The following is a 21,197-nucleotide window of genomic DNA, read 5'->3' as shown; positions in this document are numbered from 1 at the left end:
ATACGGTTAGCATATTTAGTCAACCTTGCCGTCACTGCCGTCGAATCCAGATTTTACGTCATTTCTGTCATTTTTTAGTTGTGCGTGCCAGGCTCTCGGAGGACATTTTCGATTTCTTGAAGAAGAGGACGTATCGTAAACCTTTTTGATTGCCATTGAATTACAGAATGCGGAATCCAGCCGTCTGTTTATGAATGTAGTGATCGCACTTTTCTTTCATTAAGGATTGTTGCGGCTTCATTTACAGGAAATTTGTATCGCTTCTGAAAGCGTCTACATCTGGTGACAGTGAAATCATTTGAGCGCATTCCGTAACTCTGTTTCTGTAGAAATCAGTTAGCTAGTGGATGCTGTGAGACTATACGATCAACCGGAACTTGTAACACGTAAAAACTGTGCAGCTCTTTGATTATTTCGTATGCCTCGTCTACGAAATGCGCGATGCATGGTTACAGCCGAGAGATTGCCGGACCTCGATCTGATATATCCGACCTCCCCTTCTGACACATGCTACCTCTTTTTTATCGCTTGTCCTTCATATGCTGTCTTCTATTACTCTTCATCCAGTGTACATGCTTCGTCCTTACATCGTCAGGGCCCAGGTCTGATTTCAAAGACTATGTCCAAATCGTTCCGATACCTTCCTATCTTTTGATTTTAGCGCAATCTTGAGATGTTTTGATCTGATGGAATTGTTAAGAAACTGATACAGACACTGAAGAACCGTGAGTGAATTTCGCAGACACATAATGATCAACCTTTCTAACGTGTAACGTGTAATTTAAACAAAAAATGATAAAATCAAGAACGATCATATTCTGAAAAATGAGACACATAAAATTTTGTCGCTGCTTCAAATTTAAGCACACACAGAGCAACCTAATTGTTAATTGATCTGCTGCTTTATCCATGGTTCGTATTTGGCTACGTCCATGAAGACAGCGGGAATGTAACCGATGCCGCACTGCGTCGGGCCGAACGATCCGATCCCGGCGAAATACCATTGACACGAATTCTTCCGTTGACAGACAAACGGACCACCGCTGTCACCCTGAATTGCGGCATCAGTTTAGGCGTTATTGATGGATAGTTTAACTGAACTATAGAATCAGACTAGTATACCTAGCTGTAGTTGTCTAATTACAATGATTAGAAAGAAATGCCGGTAATCTAATTCTGATCTGACTTGTTAATTGTTTCTGTCCTTTAATTTTTATTTTACTATCAGTTTGTTTTCATGAAAATGCTACAGGAGAACTGTATAGTGCGAAACGAGCCAAGCTAAGTGTACAGACATTTCCCGTTTTCGTGCCTATAAGAATGAACTCTGATTTGATACGAACTGACGTTGATTTCAGTTGTATTTCCATCGAAACTGGATTTTAATTAGATTGCGAAGTTTTTGCGAGTTCAGTAATTCAAATCTGATTTGGAAAACAACTGTGCATCTGTAACTCGAATTCGCTCTAATCAATAGGAAAGCTGAATATTTCTAGATATCTATCTCTTTGTGGAATGTAGATACTTACGATGCACGTGTCTTTGCCGCCTGCCAATATGCCGGCACACAGCACTTTGTCTGTGACGCCCCGTCTGAAAGCAGTATTTTTGAAACCTTCGGTGCACGCGTCTAACGGCAGAGTCCGCAGCCCCACGTGAAGTAAGTCGTTCGACGGCCGTCGCGCCGTGATATCCTCTTTAGAGGCTGCAAAGAGATGTACACATTGTAAGCATATGCTTGCCGTTTAGCGAGGGGCCAGCAAATGAATCACACGCATTCTCTAACCGCGGTGGGTCGGTGATATGATTTGTAAAGTACATATGGAAGCACTATATTCTGGAATCAGTGAAAATGACACATGGGGATTTGCGATAGTAGTATTTTTGGTAGGTAGTTGTACAAGTATTATTGAAATACCAACTGTAAATACTATTTTTCAAACACAAAAAATTGTACTCCAATAACTTCGCTTGAACTTGTCAGAATGTATCAAAATTGGCTATTTAGCTTCGCTTCTACATGTTGGTGTTAAACCAATTTTATTGTGCAGTGTTTTTAGTCACCCAATCAATTTTGAGAAATAGCCCGTAAAATGTGAAAAAAAATTTGAGCGACCTTATTGGGCATGAAGTAAACCGGAAATGCTTCATCTGCACACCTGTACGCTATAGGTACATCGATATCCACAGTCTAAAAGTCGCAAATTATAGTTCTATGACTCTCTACGACCGTGTGGCGACCTCTGAAAAATAACCGCTATTTTCTACCGCTAATGGCCGATGCCGATATTTTTTTCAAAGTGTGATATTGACTCGACGTGATCGGCAATCCGATGACCGGTCGATACTATAATTAGAATTAGAGAATGAATAACTGAGAAGTACTGCAAGTAGTTTTAAAAAGTAGCTTTAGTTAATGGATGGTCTTAGCATTTCATCGGAGGTAGGGACTTTCGTAATTACTATCTCAAACATATACATCTCACTTTACATATTGAGAACTATGAAAAGTAGAGGTGGAAGTGGTCTAAAGCATATGCCATTTGACTAAGTCGGGGGAAAACAGTTGAGTATCGGGAAAAAGTAGAAGCAATTACGTAATGAACCCTTTCCGTGACATACCTGCGCCCCAACCGGCTGCGTAGCAAATCACATCCTCCCCTACCATTTCTCCGTTCGGAAAACAGATCGGTTGGACGTAAGAGGTGAACTTGAATTCCCCCGATAACTGGAAGGTAAGAGACAGCGGTCTAACCTGAGCTCAGTTTGATTAGCGTGGCTGGGTACGATGCTTCGAGTGCTTAAATCTGAATCGAGGATTAATTCTAACGATTTGATTCGATTAGTGTGAAATGATTCTTTCTGGTACTAAAATTATACGCTCTTTGACACAAAAAGTGAATTTATCAAGGTTAATTATTGTTTCGACAGTATTTTCCACAATGTGATCTTAGGAACATGAGTTGGTCATATCTAGGGTTACGATATTTTGGAAATCTGAAAAGAGGACTGACTCTTTCTTAAAATTTTCAGAGTTACAATACTGGAGTAAAATCTGGAAAGAATGGTAGATTTTTCCTTACTTTGTGTGGTCGGTTGACTAAAATAAGGTCATCTTTAGGGTTCAAAGCTCGAATTTCCAGTTTTACATGGGTTATTCCGTATGTTGACTATAAACAGGTAAACTTTCCGGGTCAACTCCCGAAATACCCGCTGCAACGTTACTTCAGTACTGATTTACTATATCTTAGTCGAATTTTAACCTATATTTAACCACAATATTAAAAAGAGAGGACAAATCCTCTTAAAAGAGGACGCATGCTAACCGCAGTAATATCGCATCATACGAAACATCTGGTACAACGCTAAAATGAAATATCTGTAAAGCCGTGATTGACCCATAGCTTTGTCACAAAGCGCTGTGAAAATACCAAATAATCTTTTATCTGATGTATTACAGGAATGATATTCTTTGTGGTATCAAAAAATATACATAATCAAACCTTCTACATATTTCATACTGCTAGGACTTGATCACGAGTGATACTGGAACACTCAACTAATACTAGATTCAGAATTGATTCACCAGAGTCCTAGTGATTTTATTACAATTTATTTGAGACTATAGTTACCTTCAGTAGACCAACGTCGTCGACAGGATTATTAAAAGTCGGATGCAAAATTATCTTTTCGACTCCAGATCGTTGCGCTCGTCCGTCCTGTCCACTGAGTTTGTTAATTCCTGCCACGATTTCCATTTCCGCCCTGGTAACTCCCGCCATCCTAGAAACGATTCATATCGAGCATTATTACACAGATATGTATCTCTATGCTATCTTAAGTCTATAGGCACCACTTAAGAAGCAGACGCGCTAAAAACTATTTTACTGATGTTGTTGAATGACAGAAGACGACCCTATGAGGCATAGCCATATTAAGAAGTGCTGGTCGAGGTAGTCAGAGTTGTCACTCAGGTACAATTAGAGATTATGCGGTCAAATTCTGGCTGACTACATTCGAAATTGTAGGATGCACATCCGCGGCTATTGCGAAATGAACAATGACAGGATATATAGGTGCAATCACGCAATTATATTCTGCTACAGTGCCACATCGAGGACTATTTAACACGCGCGTTTGACTATATTTCAGTCAAAAATAACGAGAATACATATCATAAAATACTTTCTACTTCAAAAAATAAAAAGTGTACTATTTAATTACTATTGACTTGAAAACGATTTCGCAAAAATAGGAGTAGTCATAAAACATAGCCACTTGGTGACAGACTCGAGTATTATTGCAGGTAGGCACTTGACACCGTAATAGAAAATATGCTTAGTTACTGACGAACTCTGGTCACAGTCTCTTGTGATATGTGTTTTCGAGGCTACATTTCCTTGCTTTGCCCGTTTCTTGTCATGGGATTATTTTATTATGGAGAAATACTCGTGGATGCATATCATTCCGAATTTGAACATTGTGACGGATTCATGTCCGTGACGTCGACTCATTGCTGAAATATTCCGGATTGCTATTGAATAGAAACTCACGCAGCGCAGTGTCCGGCAGTCACGACCCATTTCGAGCTCACCAAAGCTCCCCCGCAAAAGTAAATTCCTGGATTTTTCTTCCACATGGCGACCTGAAGGTTTTAAATTTTGTTGCGGGGTTAGTTAAGTTGTATCAAGTATTATATCGGTAATTCAATTTCAGAGGTTGTCAAAGTAGTCAAGAACGCTACTCAAGTAGAAGTAGAAGTAGCGACGAAAAATTCTACCCAAGGACGAGAAGAAGTACTTCTTTCATAAGAAACCTAAAACTACTTGAACTAGAAGTAGAATTGACTGACTTTAAATCTACTCAAGCAAGTAGTAGTTTTGAAAACGGTCGTCGTAATTCATTCACATGGACCGTCAAAAGCTGCAAATTGCGCTATGAGGGAGGTGCAGAGAGCTTGATTCGTATTGATGCAGCCCAGGAGGTATCAATTTTCGACAGAGTAAGCATTCTCGTCCGCATCATGGTATGCGAATTGTAGTATTGATATGAAAATGCGATACTAACCCTTTGTTTACTCGAATACCCCGTTTTAGAAAGTATCATGACATGGCGCCCGACCCCATATTATAAGGCCCTTATAGTTTAGGCGAAGAACAATGCGCAGAAGTTGTATTTGATACGGTTTCAACACTTTGCGCGATTAGTATACGTTAATAAAAAATATGGTGGATCGTAAAATTGTATATAGTGGAGCTTCATTTTTGGAAAATAGAATCATTACTTCACTTTCTTTTATACATCAACATGTATGTTCTGCAGACAAAAGAACTGAAATAAATTAAAACTCAAAATATGATATTCGGAATTGAAGGAGAAATACAAAAAACCGGCAATATATTTCACGTCTTTTGTCCAGAAAGCTGGTCTGCTAAAACAGGTGTAACGTTAAAAAAAGCCGGAGTCCACTTTTCCTGATTAGGACACGTCATGGGCTGCTAGATAACGATGTGATAGGCAATTGCTTAATTGAAAAACGGTAGTTTCAAGCGTTATAGAGATTGAGCTATTTCTACTTGACAAACTGAAATAGCGAAAAGTACGTAAGTAGATCACAAGATATTAGGAAGTAGAAGTAGATGTAGCGAAAATCAGATCTACTTGAGTAAATTCTAGAAGTAGATGAAAACTACTTGAGTACTTCGAAAAAGTAGAAGTACTTCGTTACTGACCCCCTCTATTCAATTTACAAGTGTTTGTAACTTCAGAAATTCTAATCGAATCTAATTTGAAATAAACGGTGCAGCTTCATGTATATGATTCTATTTATAGTTTAATTTGGAAAAGCTTAACATATTATAGTTGTCCAGCTTTGTCAATAAGTGGCGGCGAAGTCATGATAAATATAAACTCTGGATTTTATCTTATACACGGTCCCTCACTTTGGTGTTCGGACAGTACAGACACAGTACTGTGCTATAGGCTATGTACGTTAGACATCAGTTACACGAATACAAATTATTATAAAACCGTAAATCTTGATTGAGTGTCCTTCCAGACGCATGTGAATTTTATACCTGCCAGGGCCATTGGCCTTGCGGCGATAATGTCCCACCGATAACTCTTCGCGCAGATTGTGGGGGCTGTGACACCCCACACGACGTCGAAGCTGAGCTAGTGCAACATTCTGTGACGCTTCCAAACCGATAGATAGGACACGTTGCTGCAAAAATATTGGATTTCAAGATCACGTCCAGCATTCTCGCAAATGTAGAAAGTAATTTTCCTACCAGTCGGGCAGTCGCGGAGTTTACAATCTTCATATCGTCGTTCGCACTTTCTCGTGTCGTCTGCTCGGCATCTTCGATATCGGGTCCCTTGCCCGCACGTCCGTGAACATGTGGACCATTCAAATCCCTGGACAGCTGAAAGAAACCATACATGCAGCATACAGGTCACATCCGTACTGACAGAAATTTTGAATCACTATTTTGTCTGTATGACGTATTATATATTTGTATTTTGTATTTTGTATGACGTACATCATACTAACTAGGGTTGTTGCATTTAAGACAAAAATCAATTTAAAACAAACATGCTTAAAACAATGCCGTTGCTTAAAACATGTTTTTTAATGTTTTCTCAAGCCATGACGTTACGAATATTCAAATGTGACGTCATACTGGAGTGACATTGACAATTGAAAATATAGGGTGAATATATCTCTTTTGACGAAATATCTGTACTATTGCTGTTGAACAGAGTTGGATCAATTACATTAATTGAGTTCAATTACAATTATAATTATAAATAATCCTTGCATGTTTCAATTACATCACAATTACAATTACTCAATGCTAAAAATATCAAATTACAATTACTATTACAATTACGGTTAAACAAGTAACTAATTACAATTATATTTACAATTACAAATACTGTTGAACGTGTTATTGACTCGGTAGAGAGGTGTTCTTTGACAACTGTAGCGACGTAATTAGCAACAATCTCAAGCTATTCATGTTTCATTCACGATACGTAGAATACCGGTCAACTAAAAAAACTTGAACGCATTCTAACTATTCCTAATCATGAGTACTGAAAAATACAAACACAGAAAAAGTTTTTAAGCGACTATTAACAACCAAAAGTTTGAGCGACCGGTAACGACCAACAGCGAATAGGCTACAAGACAGTCAATGAAATGTAATCAAACGAATACTGATAGCTGAGTAAGGAAAATGAAATTTAATTGGTGAGGCGTCAGCGATAAGGATGATACCGATAAGGTTAGTAAAATTAAAATAAATGCAGAAGTAAAGAAGCTCCTGATAACTACGAATTATAAAATTTTGGTTCGCATTTACATTTTCACTTGCTCAAAAACTGTTAGATTGCATTTGGTGAACATTAGGGTGCGGAAAGTTTCTGGTCCCAGTAAGTTTGGCTAAGATTGGAGGTAAGATTATGATAACATCTCTAAAAATGCGTGATTAAGTTTGATGAAGCCTCGGTTAAAAACTTGAATTTCGTTTTGCAATCGTTGCAGCAAGCCTTAGTACTGGTCAGAGATTTAAAAAAAAACTGTTACCGTGGTGTAGAAAATGGCTCGGCAGAGGTTTAAAAAGAGTTTATTTGCTGTTCGTCCATTTTTGAAATATTAAGATTTAGTTTCGCCCAGTGGTTCTCAAACTTTTTTTTTTTAAACACGCACCCCCTTATGACAGTGAAATAATTCGTGCCCCCCCCCTTATCGTCATATCACACAATAAAACCAGATGATAGCAATATTAACAGACAGTTCCATGATATGGAAGGTTATTACTGTTGATGAGAGAATTCTCCAATATGAAATTCGGACTATACACAGAGCAATAACTATGTAATAGAGGTAAATCGCGCCAAGCGCGGAAAATTTTTCGGTTTACCGGAGCTTCGCGCCGCCCTTCAGATGCTTTCACGCCTCCCAAGAGGGTGCGCCCTCCAGTTTGAGAATCACTGGTTTAGCCTATATTGTAATTCACCAAGTTTTCTGTTGGTACTGAAGTATGGAAAACAGTTTAGCATGGCTGAATTAGTTAACGAGGCACGCAGAGAACCCATGTCAATAGGCTAATTATTTTATGTTGTAATTGTCAGGTTTCAATAACAATGTAATTGAAGTTGTAATTAGGCAACACTTTTATCAAATTACAACTACATTACAATTACACAAAATAGAAATGCTTCAATTACAATTACATGAAAAAATGTAATTATTACATTCAGCTTAATTACAAATTACAATTGATCCAACTCTGCTGTTGAACCGACCATTTTGAGGATTCCAACCACCCCATATCGATATACGTCGGCTATATCGGGTGGTAATTGTCCGTGGGCTCATGCAAGATGTTTCTTGGAAAGTATTTACACAATTATGGCATAATTTTACAATTAAAAAAAAAACAATTTTGTATTTTTTTATAGGCCTTTGTTTAAAACACTGTTTAAAACATATTTTAAACGAAGTGTTTTGAAACACCGTTTGCTTTAAATGCAACCCTAATACAGACAAAATACATCATACAAAATACAAATACAAAATAAGTCATATAGACAAAATAGTTTCTACATTTCGAATTTGATTCCCACTATTACGGACTTTCGCTACTGATGAGAGTCAGTCGAAAAGCTTTGAGCGAATAAATTAACAATAAGGTTTGTTTCGCGTTTTCTTGTTGTGCCTGTATAATCGCCTGGCCGTCAAAGCCACAAAGGAGGATGAATTACCGAAAAAAAGACATTTGGGCGTCCTCGGAGGACATTATAGATTTCTTGAAAATAGCCGACAACTCCTCCTAACGGAGGGCGTATATGGTAACCCTAATTTAGGCAAAATCTAGTTAAGTACTCCGAATAAATAGAACCATACTCCATTACAGACTGCCTCGAGTAATATTACAAAACGCTTCAATGCAATTACCAGTTTCACAACGAACACCCTGGAATCCTGGCCTGCAATCGCATTTCAAACCGCTGTTGGTCTCCACGCACGTGCCGCCGTTTCGACAATATGAAGAAGTGCACCTCTCGCGGATTGCTGTAAATGGAAACATTGCGGATTCGTCGTTCATGTAATAAGACGCTTTGACCATAATGAATTACGCATTTACAACGCATGCGACACAGAGTCGAACAACTAGGAGATTTTTAGCTACTCCAAAGCAGATTAGATTTATAGTTAAGCACGAAAATGGCAAAGGTCTGTACACCAAGCTTAGCTCGTACGATAAAGTTCTTCTGTAGCATATGTTCAGGGAAACCAGAAAGTAGATTATAAGTAAAGCGGGACTATAGAAACAATTCACAAATTATATTATAATTCGATACCCGAAAGTTCATTCCAATTATTCTAATTAGACAACTAGAATTATGATTCAAGTCTGGTATGCTGTATTAATGACGGCGACCAATTAATGACCAGGCCCCTGCACTCAATCATGTATGGCAGAATCGTTCAAAGGGAAATTTCAATTACGCAATACTATTTCTTTTCCAACAATAGGACTGGCATCGAATGAAAAATTGAAAAGGTTAATATCAGCAACATTTCATATGCTAACCCGACCCGTTTATATTAATTGATTCACTGTACCCTTGGCCTACTAGGCCATGCTGTACCATACCTAGATGATGTAGTGAAAGAATTCAAAGATGAGATTTTTAAAAGTGAAATCTGCAGGGTCTAAATCCATGGTCATACTATAGTCTTTCCGTTGGTAGTCAGGATGTGCACTTCCATAACACTTTGACTAACTGTTTTCAGTATACTATGAATAAACAATTTGGTACTCACGGGTGTCGCAGGTTCTTCCCGTGAATTCGGGAGCGCAATTGCAAGCAAAACTGTTGGTAAAGCGTACACACGTCCCTCCATTCAGGCAAGGGCTGCTGTCGCACGGGTGACTGGCTGAACGTATCAAAATACAGAGTTGATTATAAAACAATAGGTATACCTATTGTGCAGTATGGTGGGGAAAGAAATTATATATAATTCATCAACTCAAATCGTATGGCTTCCATTGTATGCTCTTTAGAGTGTAGTGCTACAAGTGCAGCTTTAATGTCGATTAGAGTAGACTAGTCCTTCACAGTTCAGAGGAGAAACGATTGAAAATGCTTCTGTAAGCCTTCCTTGCCAAATTCTCGCTTACATTATTGTAACGTTGTTCACCATAGGAAAGAGAGCAATATTGAAATATGGTTTCGAACAGTCTTTGGTGTTTCACTCGGGCACTTACCTATATCCTTGCAGAGAAGTCCTGTAAATCCAGATGCACATTCGCAGTAGAAGTCAGTGGGGCCGTTCCTTACGCATGTTCCTCCGTTTAGACACGGTTTGAATGAACACGGGTCCACGTCTAGCGTATATAAGTAAATTAGGGTAATATTAAGCTGGTATCAAAGCGTGTGGATAGGATAGTATATTTTTGGTCATCAAAAATCGGTAAAAAGAGTTTTGATTTATCCGTATGTTTCTTGCCACTTGAAATATCACTTTAGGGCAGTCGCTCTCAGTCTGTGGTACGCGGAGCAGGTACCACTACGGGTGCGTGAAGTCAATTCACGTAGTACGCATAGTAAATGCATTTAATTTAAAGGAAATTGCAGATTCCAGAAATCGTTTACTTCTTTTTTTTCGGATGTAAGAAATGTCTTCATCGAATGCATACTACATACGCCATTCGACTCAGTTGCACCATGCTTAAATCAGCTGGTGGAGAAGAAACAATTGCAACCATCACATTAATTTTGCCGTAGTGTGTGTTATGAATTACCTGGGAAAGATTAGCTCTTCGGCCGCATTTCCGGGCTGACTAATTTGCTAACTAGTATGTGTTACTAATCCTATATACATTTGGGGTGAAGTTGAGATTTTCGTGACTTTGTTGGTTCGCAACAAAATCATAGAACCGGGGCGGTACGCAGTAACGGAACGGTCGCGAACCACTGCTTCAGATCGATAGACATCGAAAAAACTCAATCAAATGCCGCCATCCCAACTATTTCATCGAACCATAACGACCAGGTCACGCATTATACAAGCATTCATATCACAGGCTAAAAGTAGCATACCTGTTTGACATCTGTCGCCTGTATAACCCGGCGGGCAATTGCAGCGTAAACCAGACTGCCTCTCGACGCAAGTACCGCCGTTCTGGCAATACGAACGAGTGCACCTCTCCCGTATTTCTGAAAAGGATAAGATGGTTCCGAAATCGGAATTCATATCAGCTGGGATAACTAGATAGTGCTAGAATAATTAGACCGAAATGTCGCTAATTTTAATTGCAATTATTTCTCTGTTCTCATTTTATTTAGAAACTAAATTTCGGTTTTCCTACAGGAGAGCAGTATACTGTAAAACGAGGCAAGCTTGCTGTACAGACATTTGCCGCTCTCATGCTTATGACAATGAACTCTGATTTGATATGAACTGAACCTGATTTTTGTTTCGTTTCTTTCTAATTCGGAATATAATTCGATTTCCAAGTTTTTGTGAATTCAGCTATTCTAATTCTAATCTATTTTGAGAGAACTGCAGCCATAGTTCTAAGCTTTATCTGATTAAAAATGTGAAAATTTTCTAGTTGTCCACTACTGTACAGTGTACACAGTCAGATTCAATAGACTTGGTGTGGGCCTACACTGTACAGACACCTGTCATTCCAATTCTCACGGGAGTGGACTCTGATTTATTATGAGCCAAACTTGATTTTTGTCGTGTTTCTTTCCAATTCGAAATTTCCTTCAATTTCCGGGTTTTGCGAATTCAATCATTCTAATTCTTATCTATTTTGAAAAAATATTGTGTAACTATAATTCTAAATCGAACATAATTCGGAAAAGATGAAAACTTTATATTTGTCCAATCTGATTCATATAGTTGCGTCCACAGGGTGGGCTGCACTGCAATATAGGTATAATATCAATAGCAAGCAAGTTCAACCTCAGTGCACCGGGTGCAGTTCGTTTCCGGTTGAAAACTATACTAAACAATCCTTACACCATGCTTCTTCTGATCGAATATGCCAGGTCACGATATATAATATAAAACGACATATAATACTCTGGTAGATCTCATGCAAAGGACCATTGGAAGCCGAGCACGAATAATAAACACATAGGCCTATACACGTATAACAATATGAACAGTCCGCAATTCACTGAGATTGGGCGATTCAATTGAGTGTAATATTAAATTATCGAGTATACCCGTCTGACATCGGTTGCCAGTGTATCTGGACGGGCAATTGCAATGTAGACCAGAGTGCCGCTCGACGCATGTGCCTCCGTTCTGACAATATGAATGGGTGCATCTCTCCCGTATTTCTAAAAAGTATAAGGTGGTCTCGAATTCGGTGACATTGAATGGATAGATTTATATAATCGTGCCCAGTAGGCTACCTAAACCATCGGACTCGAGTAAGTCGATAGCTGTCGGGGTTAACCTCAGCGCACTGGACGCGTGCATTCGTAGGGAAAAGAGTGTATTCACACCTTAGATTTAGGCTACACTGCGGTATAAATCAGACGCAGTATTTTCATCAAGACTATGCTTGACAAATTATAATAATCGCAAACGGAGTGCGAAGGAGCCTAGGCAAGTAGGATTTATAAGGATGATTTAGCTTTACATCACGAATCTACCATAACCGTCTCTTCCGTAAAGTAACCAAACAGAAACGAAGACAGCGATTGAATATATACAGAGAAAGAAATTAACACGCTGATTGATAATGATGATTGACTCCGAACGGCCCTAAATTGAAACACACGAACAAGAAAATAGTGCTCAGACGCCAACAAGTTCTGGGAAATATTCGATCGACACCCCGAGAACTGGTTTCTGAATTCAGAGGTAGTTTCAGCTTTCGTCACCACCTTTTTCGGGTGCTATACACAATACACACTATTTTCGCTAAAAGTGCACCGTTCCATGCGTGTATGAATATGGAGACTATGCGATTCGCTTGCATTAGAGGTTTATTAAAAGTATCAATTACCTGTCTGGCATCTGTCGCCGGTATATCTCGACGGGCAAATGCAGTGTAGACCAGACTGCCTTTCAATGCATGTACCTCCATTTTGACAGTATGAAGGAGTGCATGTTTCCCGTATTACTGTAAACGATTAAGAGTATTAAGAGGAGTCGCATTGTTTTTAAGCGGCTGAAATTGGACGTTCCTACTTTCGAAATTACGAGGTGTGTCGTAACTAATGACACATAAAGTAGGCTTACCATATTTTAAGACCCTAAATACGGAACACTTTCTTTGAGTTGAGAGAGATTTGGGAATATTATGGTGAGAATACTGATCGTCCGGCTGTCAAGCTCCGCGACAGTTCCGGAATAAGCCGATTATCACGTGTATAGCAAAAAGAGTGGACGAATTGCGCAAAAAGAGGATATTTGGACGTCATCGGACAACTATTTAGTTTAATTTAAAAAAGAGGAGAAATCAACTTAAAAGAAAATATATGGTATCCCTGCCGCCGTGTAGCAGGGCCCTCTCTTAAGGTTTACATACATATTTCGGCATAATCTTCGAAAGTATACATTCATTCATTCATCGTGATACCGGGCCCATATCGCCCAGTCTTTACGACAATTTTACTCAGAAAAGTGATGAACCCATATCTCAAAACTACTTTCTACTTGTAAAGATCAAAATTGTCAAAAGCAAGAGGTTTTGCCTAAAAATTGTTAAGCAGAAGCGGAAGTATTCTAAACACATATCTAGTTTAGTACTCCCAAATTAGAAATATATATTACGTTACCGACCACCTCTGGATATACTATAGATATACAAGTTTAACACGTAGGAGTATCCAATAATATATGCTTTCGTTTCTTACGTGTGCCGCAGTTTTTGCCAGTAAAACGATGGCCGCAATTGCAGACGTAGTCTTTTGGGAACCGCACGCACGTTCCTCCGTTTAGACACGGCTTGCCTTCGCACGGGTGCCTCTCTGTAATTCAAACAACAATTCTAGAGTCGCACATTCGTTTGGCTTCGGCGGAACTGGTGCGTTTAAGTTAACGTTGCGCAGACAGAGAATACCCTTTCAGGTCTATGTTCTGACCCGGCCGGGGATTGAACCCTATAGTATGCTGGCATCATTTAGTATGACATTATATGAGTATGGTTGACGCGGAAAGTTCACATATACATCTTCTATGCGAACACAAAGCAGATAACGCAGTGGTGGTCAGTAACGAAGTACTTCTACATTTTGAAGTAGGCCTACTCCAAGTTGGTTTTGTATTATTTCACTACTTACTACTTCACTAAACTTGATTGTAGACTACTTCTACTGCTACTTAACCGTTTCAGTTTTGAGCAAAGCTAGAGTCGTAGAAACCTTACGTTTTTACTTACTCTGAAATTTCTACTTCTACTTGACGTTACGTATCCATCTATCTGAGTACCAGCGATGTCTATTGTCTCTACATCACGTTGAATATAATTTGATATTTTTTGATCATATTTATTTCATTTCGCTTTGTAGCTCTGTACTGCATGATTGGTATACACTATACAGTGATACGACCGATGGAGATTAAAAGGGTTCCACTGCGGAAAAATAGTTTCGAAACTATAATAATTGTTGCTAAATTACCCTCAATTGTAAAACGAGGTATGGTTTAGTACCCTAAGATCATCTCTCACTGCTTGAATCGAATCTTTACAATTAGGACTCGATTAGGATTCGAGTACTCGACTCAATGTGTCCAGCCATAATATTAATGATAATATTACCATTTTGACAGTGAATACCGGTGTATCCGGACCTGCAGTCGCATCTGTAACTCGAACCCGTTCTTCTGCACGTTCCGCCATTCTGGCACGGATTCTGGTCACACGGATGGATTTCTTCGAAATAATATACGGATAATAGCCGAGTTATTTATTTGCCGATGAAAGATTTTGATCCAATTGCGCTGATACAGGTCAGGCATGCAGCAACAACAAAAATATCTGCCAGCAGATTAGTGAATGAAAACCAATGACTTATGTTGGTCATTCGCTGTTTTAATAACGGCAAAAATCATAAAGTTAACCGGCAGAATGCTAATCGCCTGATTAAGATTGTTAATCGTGGCGCATAAAGTTTGATGACGTCGGATTACTCGGATTGTCCCGAGTCGTCTGTAAAAGCGATAGAGTACATGTTTTGAAAATGGGTCAAGTTTTAAAAGCAATCCTAGATATTTGGGACTTCAATTACGCCTATTACCAATTACCCACAAAGTAATACAATTATGACGCCGTAATTCGCGTTTAAGTGTCAGTTTAAAGACAAGTACGGGTAAAATGCTTTTGCTCTTCTGTCATCGAGATGTCAAATTTAGGTATGCGGGAGGGTAGGCATATCAATAGCAACAGTGGTGTCAGAAGTTAGATACTGATGTGTTCGATAGAGGATGATCAAACAAAGATATCTTACCAGTTTGGCATCGATTTCCTTTATGAGTAGGCGGGCAATCGCATTTGTATTTATTGTTGAACCGAATGGAGCAAGCTCCTCCGTTGTAACAAGGGTTTGGATTGCAAGGCCCAGCTATGGAATAAAGTGAAATCAACTGGTTACAAGATCATTGGGACGAGATACACACAGAGTAGCCTAATGCCGGAACAATAGCATATAGCCTGTCTTAGGGTCACCATGCGTCCTCCTTTTACGGAAAATTGAAAATGTATTCCGAGGACGCCTAAATGATCTCCTTTTCGGCGATTCGCCCTACTCTACAGATTTTACAGCTAGGTTAATGGATAGGGTCAGCTGAAAATCGTCATAAATGACGTGACATAGGTAATAGTTTGAGCAGGTCATTCATGAGTGGAGTGAAAGTGGTTACCTTTTATTAGTCAACACCTTAAAATTAATGTAAAATGTTGGTAATTCGGGGTCGAGTCAAAGTAATGACGTTTTTAGTCAACACATCAAGATTCCCAGTAGATATAACAAAATCTGATGTTGTCAATTTCGGTCAACTAACTTTAATGATTTGGTAAAAGTGCCCTCCTTTCCCGTTTCCAAAATATGGTAACCCTAGCTCGTGTGCCTTGTATTATAATGACTAGTATAGTCACGGAATATGTCTACCAAAAACCAACTAATACTAAGGTATCTCTCTACCAACTCAACTTAGTGCAGGGGTTATTAAACTTTGCTGTCTTGACGATCCCCTAGCTTAAATAAAAAAATGAAAATCTACCACATCACACAGGTACTGCATTACTATAGAATACGGGCGGACGACTGTGGAACAACAACGGTGGTAAAAAAACATAAGCATTAAAACAGTTGGTATTAACTGGCGTTTGAAGGAACTCTGGGGGTTTCCTGAACCAGTCTAAGGGGTTCCCTTTAAAACTAGACACACATCCAACTCTCGCATATGATTTGTGATGATACCCTTATCTTGGCTACCGATGTCCAATATTTATAATATCATTTGTTATTGAACAATTAGTGCCACGCTATTGTGAAGGTCCACCTTCTTATTTCGTAAGTAACCTTATCCAAATAATTGCTAACTGTATGCGATCAAATCAACTTTCTGGAAGCTAATACTTACTTTTCAGTCATTCATTTTAAAATCCCCCTATGGAAGTTGTTTGACATGTCTTAGTTATTGCTACTGTTACCAAGTGAGCTCAATTCCAATTCAGGACCTCCTACTACTTTGATCACGGAATCTGGAAGAGAAAAGAGCTTACCACAGTCATGAAGATTGCAGCTACGCGTCCTCTCCGATTCGCAAAGCCAGAAGAAAAGGCAAACCTTTGGCTTGGCTTTCTGGGTTCCGCCTCCGCACGATCGAGAGCATGGCCCCCACAAGTCGTCCGTACTTTGCGCTGTGAATTGGTTATTGTTATTGCCTCAATGTCCACGACTATAAAAGCTAACATGCTTCTTCGTTTTTTTTTCAAACAAACAGCTTTTAAATGCTGAAGTCGTCAATAACTAATTAGAGCTACTTTTTTGAAGTAAGGAAGTAGGTATTGATTACTTGCATTACGAGCTTAGGTAGTTTTATTTTTAGACGACTTCCACATGTGCGTGACCAGTTTTCTTGGCTAAGCTACTAACGTTTTTCCACTTTCGATTTTGAAAAGTCGAGAGTAGTGTTTGCAACACTTTTGAGGTGAAATCGTCATAAGAACAGCGTAAATTGCCATCACAGTAACTGTCATATATATATTCGAAATTTACATCTTTTTGTATTGTCATGAGTCATTTTGCGTCAATCGCTAAGATGTATCTTATACGGCAGTGGCTCTCAGCCTTTTTGATTTCGTGGACCCCTGTTGCACCATCACGGATCCTCCCAAATTTTCGTTCAAAATTAGCTCAATTATCGTGTAACCGTATTAAATTCCACTTCCACAAAGACAGGTGGCGGCGATTGTAATATTAATGCGTAACGCTTGCGACGACATCTTTTGGTGTGAGATTTTAATTAACATATCACGCCCAGCCTGGTCATTTCTATCTAGCATCTCATCTTGAAGATATTTAGTTGTTATATCACATGAAAAAATGGATTTCGTGACGAGTTTTCAATTCCTTCATTGGGACAGATTAGGAAAATATTCGGGAATTTCTATTTCAAACAACTGTTTTCTAATTTGCCGAGACTGACAACTCTAAATCCAAAATGTTTTGCAAACATTTCGAAGTCACCCTGTTTGACCTTGCTATCTCCAACATTTCATTTTTCCACAAACCCCAACAAACATGGCTAAACAGGGCTATGTTCCCATTGGCAGGCTATTGGCAATTTGCCAATTACGATGAGTTTGCGCACTCGGGTATTTCACCTCGGACGATCATTTTATTGATGTGAGTCCTAAAGTTTCAGCAATTATGAAGCGAAGCTGTCTCATGCTAATTTAAAATATTCAAATCAGGTTATCAATCATTTTACAAATTGAGAGGTTTCGCGGACCGTCTGAAAATGCTTCGCGGACCGCCAAGGGACGGCGGACCCCCGGTTGGGAACCACTGTTACAGGTCTTCGAAAGTAGCCACCTCTGATCACCTGCTAAAAGTATGTGAGCCTCAATCAAAACTACATTTCGTACCTTCAATTTTTGATTTCCACTTTAAGTAGTTTTGATAAGTCTTCTAAATCGCTACGTCTACTTGAAATTAAGTAGTAATGTATGCGTTACTTCTATTTCTGCTTGAGTAGGACTTTTACCATATATGTTATGCAAGTATATTTATAGTATCATCCGTTATGACATTCAGTGAATGAACTCCTGTCTCGATGATTGAACCAAGCTGCGATCCAAAACTATATATGTTGGTGCTTTTAAACGCAGTTCAATATTTCCTCTCACTCACCGACTTCAAGCACAAAACTCGCTCGCATAGCTTTATTCACGTTCTGAGCTTCCATGATTTGTAGTTTTCCTCCCTGGCACATCAGGAATCGACCAGGATAAAGTAACGACTCATATGACACTGTTCCCTGCAAGAAATATTTGTCGTCAGTTTATATCAAATCACACAGCCAATCGAAGTCTTTAGCACACGTTGGAACCAGTTCCGGATCTCAAGTTATCTTGTAATTACTTAAAATCAGACTTGTATGGATTCTATTCCTATAGCAGGCTTTTGGACTACTAGATAATTCTGTTCATGCTTCTGAGCACTAACTCTGATTCGATATGAACTGAACGTGATTTTGTTGCATTTCTTTCCACTTCGGAATTTGATTCAATTTACAAGTTTTTGCGCATTTAGCAATTATAATTGCAATCCAAGTTGGAAATGCTGATTCAACTCTGTACATTATTGGCAGTCTGGTACACAGAAGCTTATATTCAATATAATCGAAACTTTCTAGTGAAAAGGTGTCCGTGTCGTGAAAAAGTGCAGCGATACCACCGTTAGGTTCTCATGTCGGTCGGCATTTAAAAGCATCACATATACCTTATATGGATCCCAGAGTAATTTAATTTGTGGATACGGGATCTTACACTGCGACTCAAATCCGAGTTTTAACGGCATCTCAAGCCTCCCACAGAAAAAATACTACGTATTAGTATGATACGATTTACAGGCATGTATGACACTGAGAACGCTCAGACGACAGTTGTAAGCAACACGGTTCTATGAAACATATCTGAAGCACGCGATTTCAAATTGGGGTGAATTGTTTTTCCCTGCGATCGCATTTGTACTACATTTTACTACTGTCCAATCAAATTGCAGGGACGGAACTACTCGTTGTGGATCGTTTTGACGACCGGACATATCAATATAGAAGGTTTTGGCCAACCAGCGACTCAAATCAACGGCGATCTTTTTGGCGCCGGACTTTGCGCAGCCGTACGTCTTCAAGTTTCCAGTTGTAAGGGGTTGGCCTACACACACCTATGTATCATATTCCTGCACCCGCTCGTTGCACACGTTACGCTTAATGATCGCAGCGGTCACCGACTGTATTTTCCAGAGAAACCATTGTCGGATAAATCTTATTATGAATTCAAACCGATTTGAATACTACAAAAGGTCGGCACATTTTCATAATCAAACCGCATTGCAGCAAAGATATTCTACGTCTCTCGCATGTTGGTTAGTACCCGACATAGTGACCTCGTCATGTGTTCAAAACTGCAGGAAATCGCACGAAGAGCGCATACATTTTTTCTGTTTCAAGCACTTCAACAACTATTACGTACATATTAAAGGATCGCTCTAGCCAGAGCTAGAATACTTTACTTACTTGGAAATATTGGCCACTTCTACTTCAGTTTTTTACGCAAAACTAGGCCTAGAATTCATAAGTTTTTACTCTCCCGAAAATCGCTACTTCTATTCGCGCTAGAGTGGAAATGTATGTCGTTACTTGTACTTCTAAATCTACTTGAGTACCAACGAAGACTATACTTTGATCATCCCTGAATGTAATATGCCATCCACGACCATGTTTATCGGAGCATTCAAAGTATATAATGTAAAATGGCATGGGTACTGTTGATATCAAGTTAGGTAAATATATATTAAGGGCATGATGGGGCTTGGCTACGTGGCTTGTGGCCCCAGGACAAGAACGGGAAATTATCGTCCCTCTATGTCAATGGTTTATTCCGAAGAATGTTCTTACCGTGTAAAAATGATTCTTCCTCTCAACGAAGGACCCGTAAAGCTTGAAAAGGTAATTGTCTACGAACTGTTCCATGGATATAAGTTGATTCTGGCTGTTGCTGGCGGCGTAATACCTCGCGTAGTCTGCCGACTTGAGGGACACGTGCCCGGGCTCGCCGGTTAAGCCGGTGAGAGTGTTGAATGTGAGCCGATCTCCACTTTTCGAGCATCTTATAGTCTGGTCGCGGTTTCCGACCAGATATAGCGCATCTGATTGGTATGTCTTGAACGTGTAAGTGTCGGCGGCTGAAAAACGCCATGCAATCGATTGGAAAAGGATATACTGTATGCAGAGTAGCCAACGTCAGTTACTAAACAGAACTGTAGATGAGCATATTTTCGGTGACATTCAACTTACGATTGAGGTTGGAATCAGTGGTCGGATTCACGCGGTTCGCCACGGTTCTACAACACCGCCCCACAGAAGTTTATGAGATCAGCGAACCGGTTATCATTACCGATTATTATCATTGACTTTTTGAATCAGAACTGGCTGAAAAAATATTCCACTTGTGATAGAACCGGCTGACAACAGAATCTGGATTGCAAGTAAAAAGGGGCGCTACCGCAGAATGAAAAAGCCAGTTACATAAGCTATGTATCCGCTTTGCAATTTAGTGAACGCGAAATTATTAGTCAATAAACGGTAATTTACAAACGCAGTTGGTCACAAACCTTTCGTTGATGCGATCATCAAGACGAGGCCGCTAATAAAATATAGCATGTTCATCTTTTCAGTTCCCTTTGCTGACAAACCGTTCCTGTTTGAGTTTGAAGCTTTCCCGGCTGCTACGTGTCTAAAATATATTACCTGTTTCGTCTCTATTGGCGCAGCGGCGGTGTATGATGACAAATAGCTAGATTAGGCCTCTAGGCGGTTATCACGTTATTTGGGCTACGGCCCGATGTCAAAAACTGAAAACAGAAAAGGCCTATGGCGTGGAAAATTTAATGAAACGCAATAGTTGCTTACGTTCTCTTGG

At 39.4% G+C, this 21,197-nt stretch overlaps 1 protein-coding gene across 1 annotated transcript; it reads right to left on the bottom strand.

The window, feature by feature from the left end:
• Nucleotides 1–759: 759 nt before the first annotated feature.
• On the bottom strand, nucleotides 760–21,137 carry LOC145451549 (uncharacterized). The gene is made up of 20 exons (XM_080329761.1): nucleotides 20,890–21,137; nucleotides 20,174–20,460; nucleotides 18,406–18,532; nucleotides 16,773–16,910; nucleotides 15,496–15,609; nucleotides 14,808–14,921; nucleotides 13,903–14,016; nucleotides 13,050–13,166; nucleotides 12,259–12,375; nucleotides 11,119–11,235; nucleotides 10,284–10,403; nucleotides 9,839–9,952; nucleotides 8,966–9,082; nucleotides 6,291–6,425; nucleotides 6,078–6,223; nucleotides 4,554–4,645; nucleotides 3,633–3,783; nucleotides 2,623–2,728; nucleotides 1,530–1,705; nucleotides 760–1,051 (listed from the first exon to the last, which is right to left on the bottom strand). The coding sequence occupies exons 1-20, from the start codon at nucleotides 20,942–20,944 to the stop codon at nucleotides 887–889; spliced, it is 2,622 nt and encodes an 873-aa protein (XP_080185887.1). The 5' UTR covers nucleotides 20,945–21,137; the 3' UTR covers nucleotides 760–886.
• Between the last annotated feature and the right edge of the window lie 60 nt (nucleotides 21,138–21,197).

Source organism: Botryllus schlosseri, chromosome 12, assembly GCF_051294905.1.
Source record: "Botryllus schlosseri isolate E-star chromosome 12, Bs_hap1, whole genome shotgun sequence".
Taxonomy (NCBI): domain Eukaryota; kingdom Metazoa; phylum Chordata; class Ascidiacea; order Stolidobranchia; family Styelidae; genus Botryllus; species Botryllus schlosseri.
This window is presented reverse-complemented; position numbering and strand designations above follow the sequence as displayed.

Bases quoted from the DNA above. Each gene is read 5' to 3' on its own strand.
- LOC145451549 (XM_080329761.1), bottom strand. From the start codon at position 20,944: ATGAACATGCTATATTTTATTAGCGGCCTCGTCTTGATGATCGCATCA. The intron at 14,922-15,495 runs GTAAGATATCTT...ATTATTTCGAAG, and splicing joins AGGAAATCGATGCCAAACTG to AAATCCATCCGTGTGACCAG. The intron at 6,224-6,290 runs GTAGGAAAATTA...ATATTTTTGCAG, and splicing joins ACTCCGCGACTGCCCGACTG to CAACGTGTCCTATCTATCGG.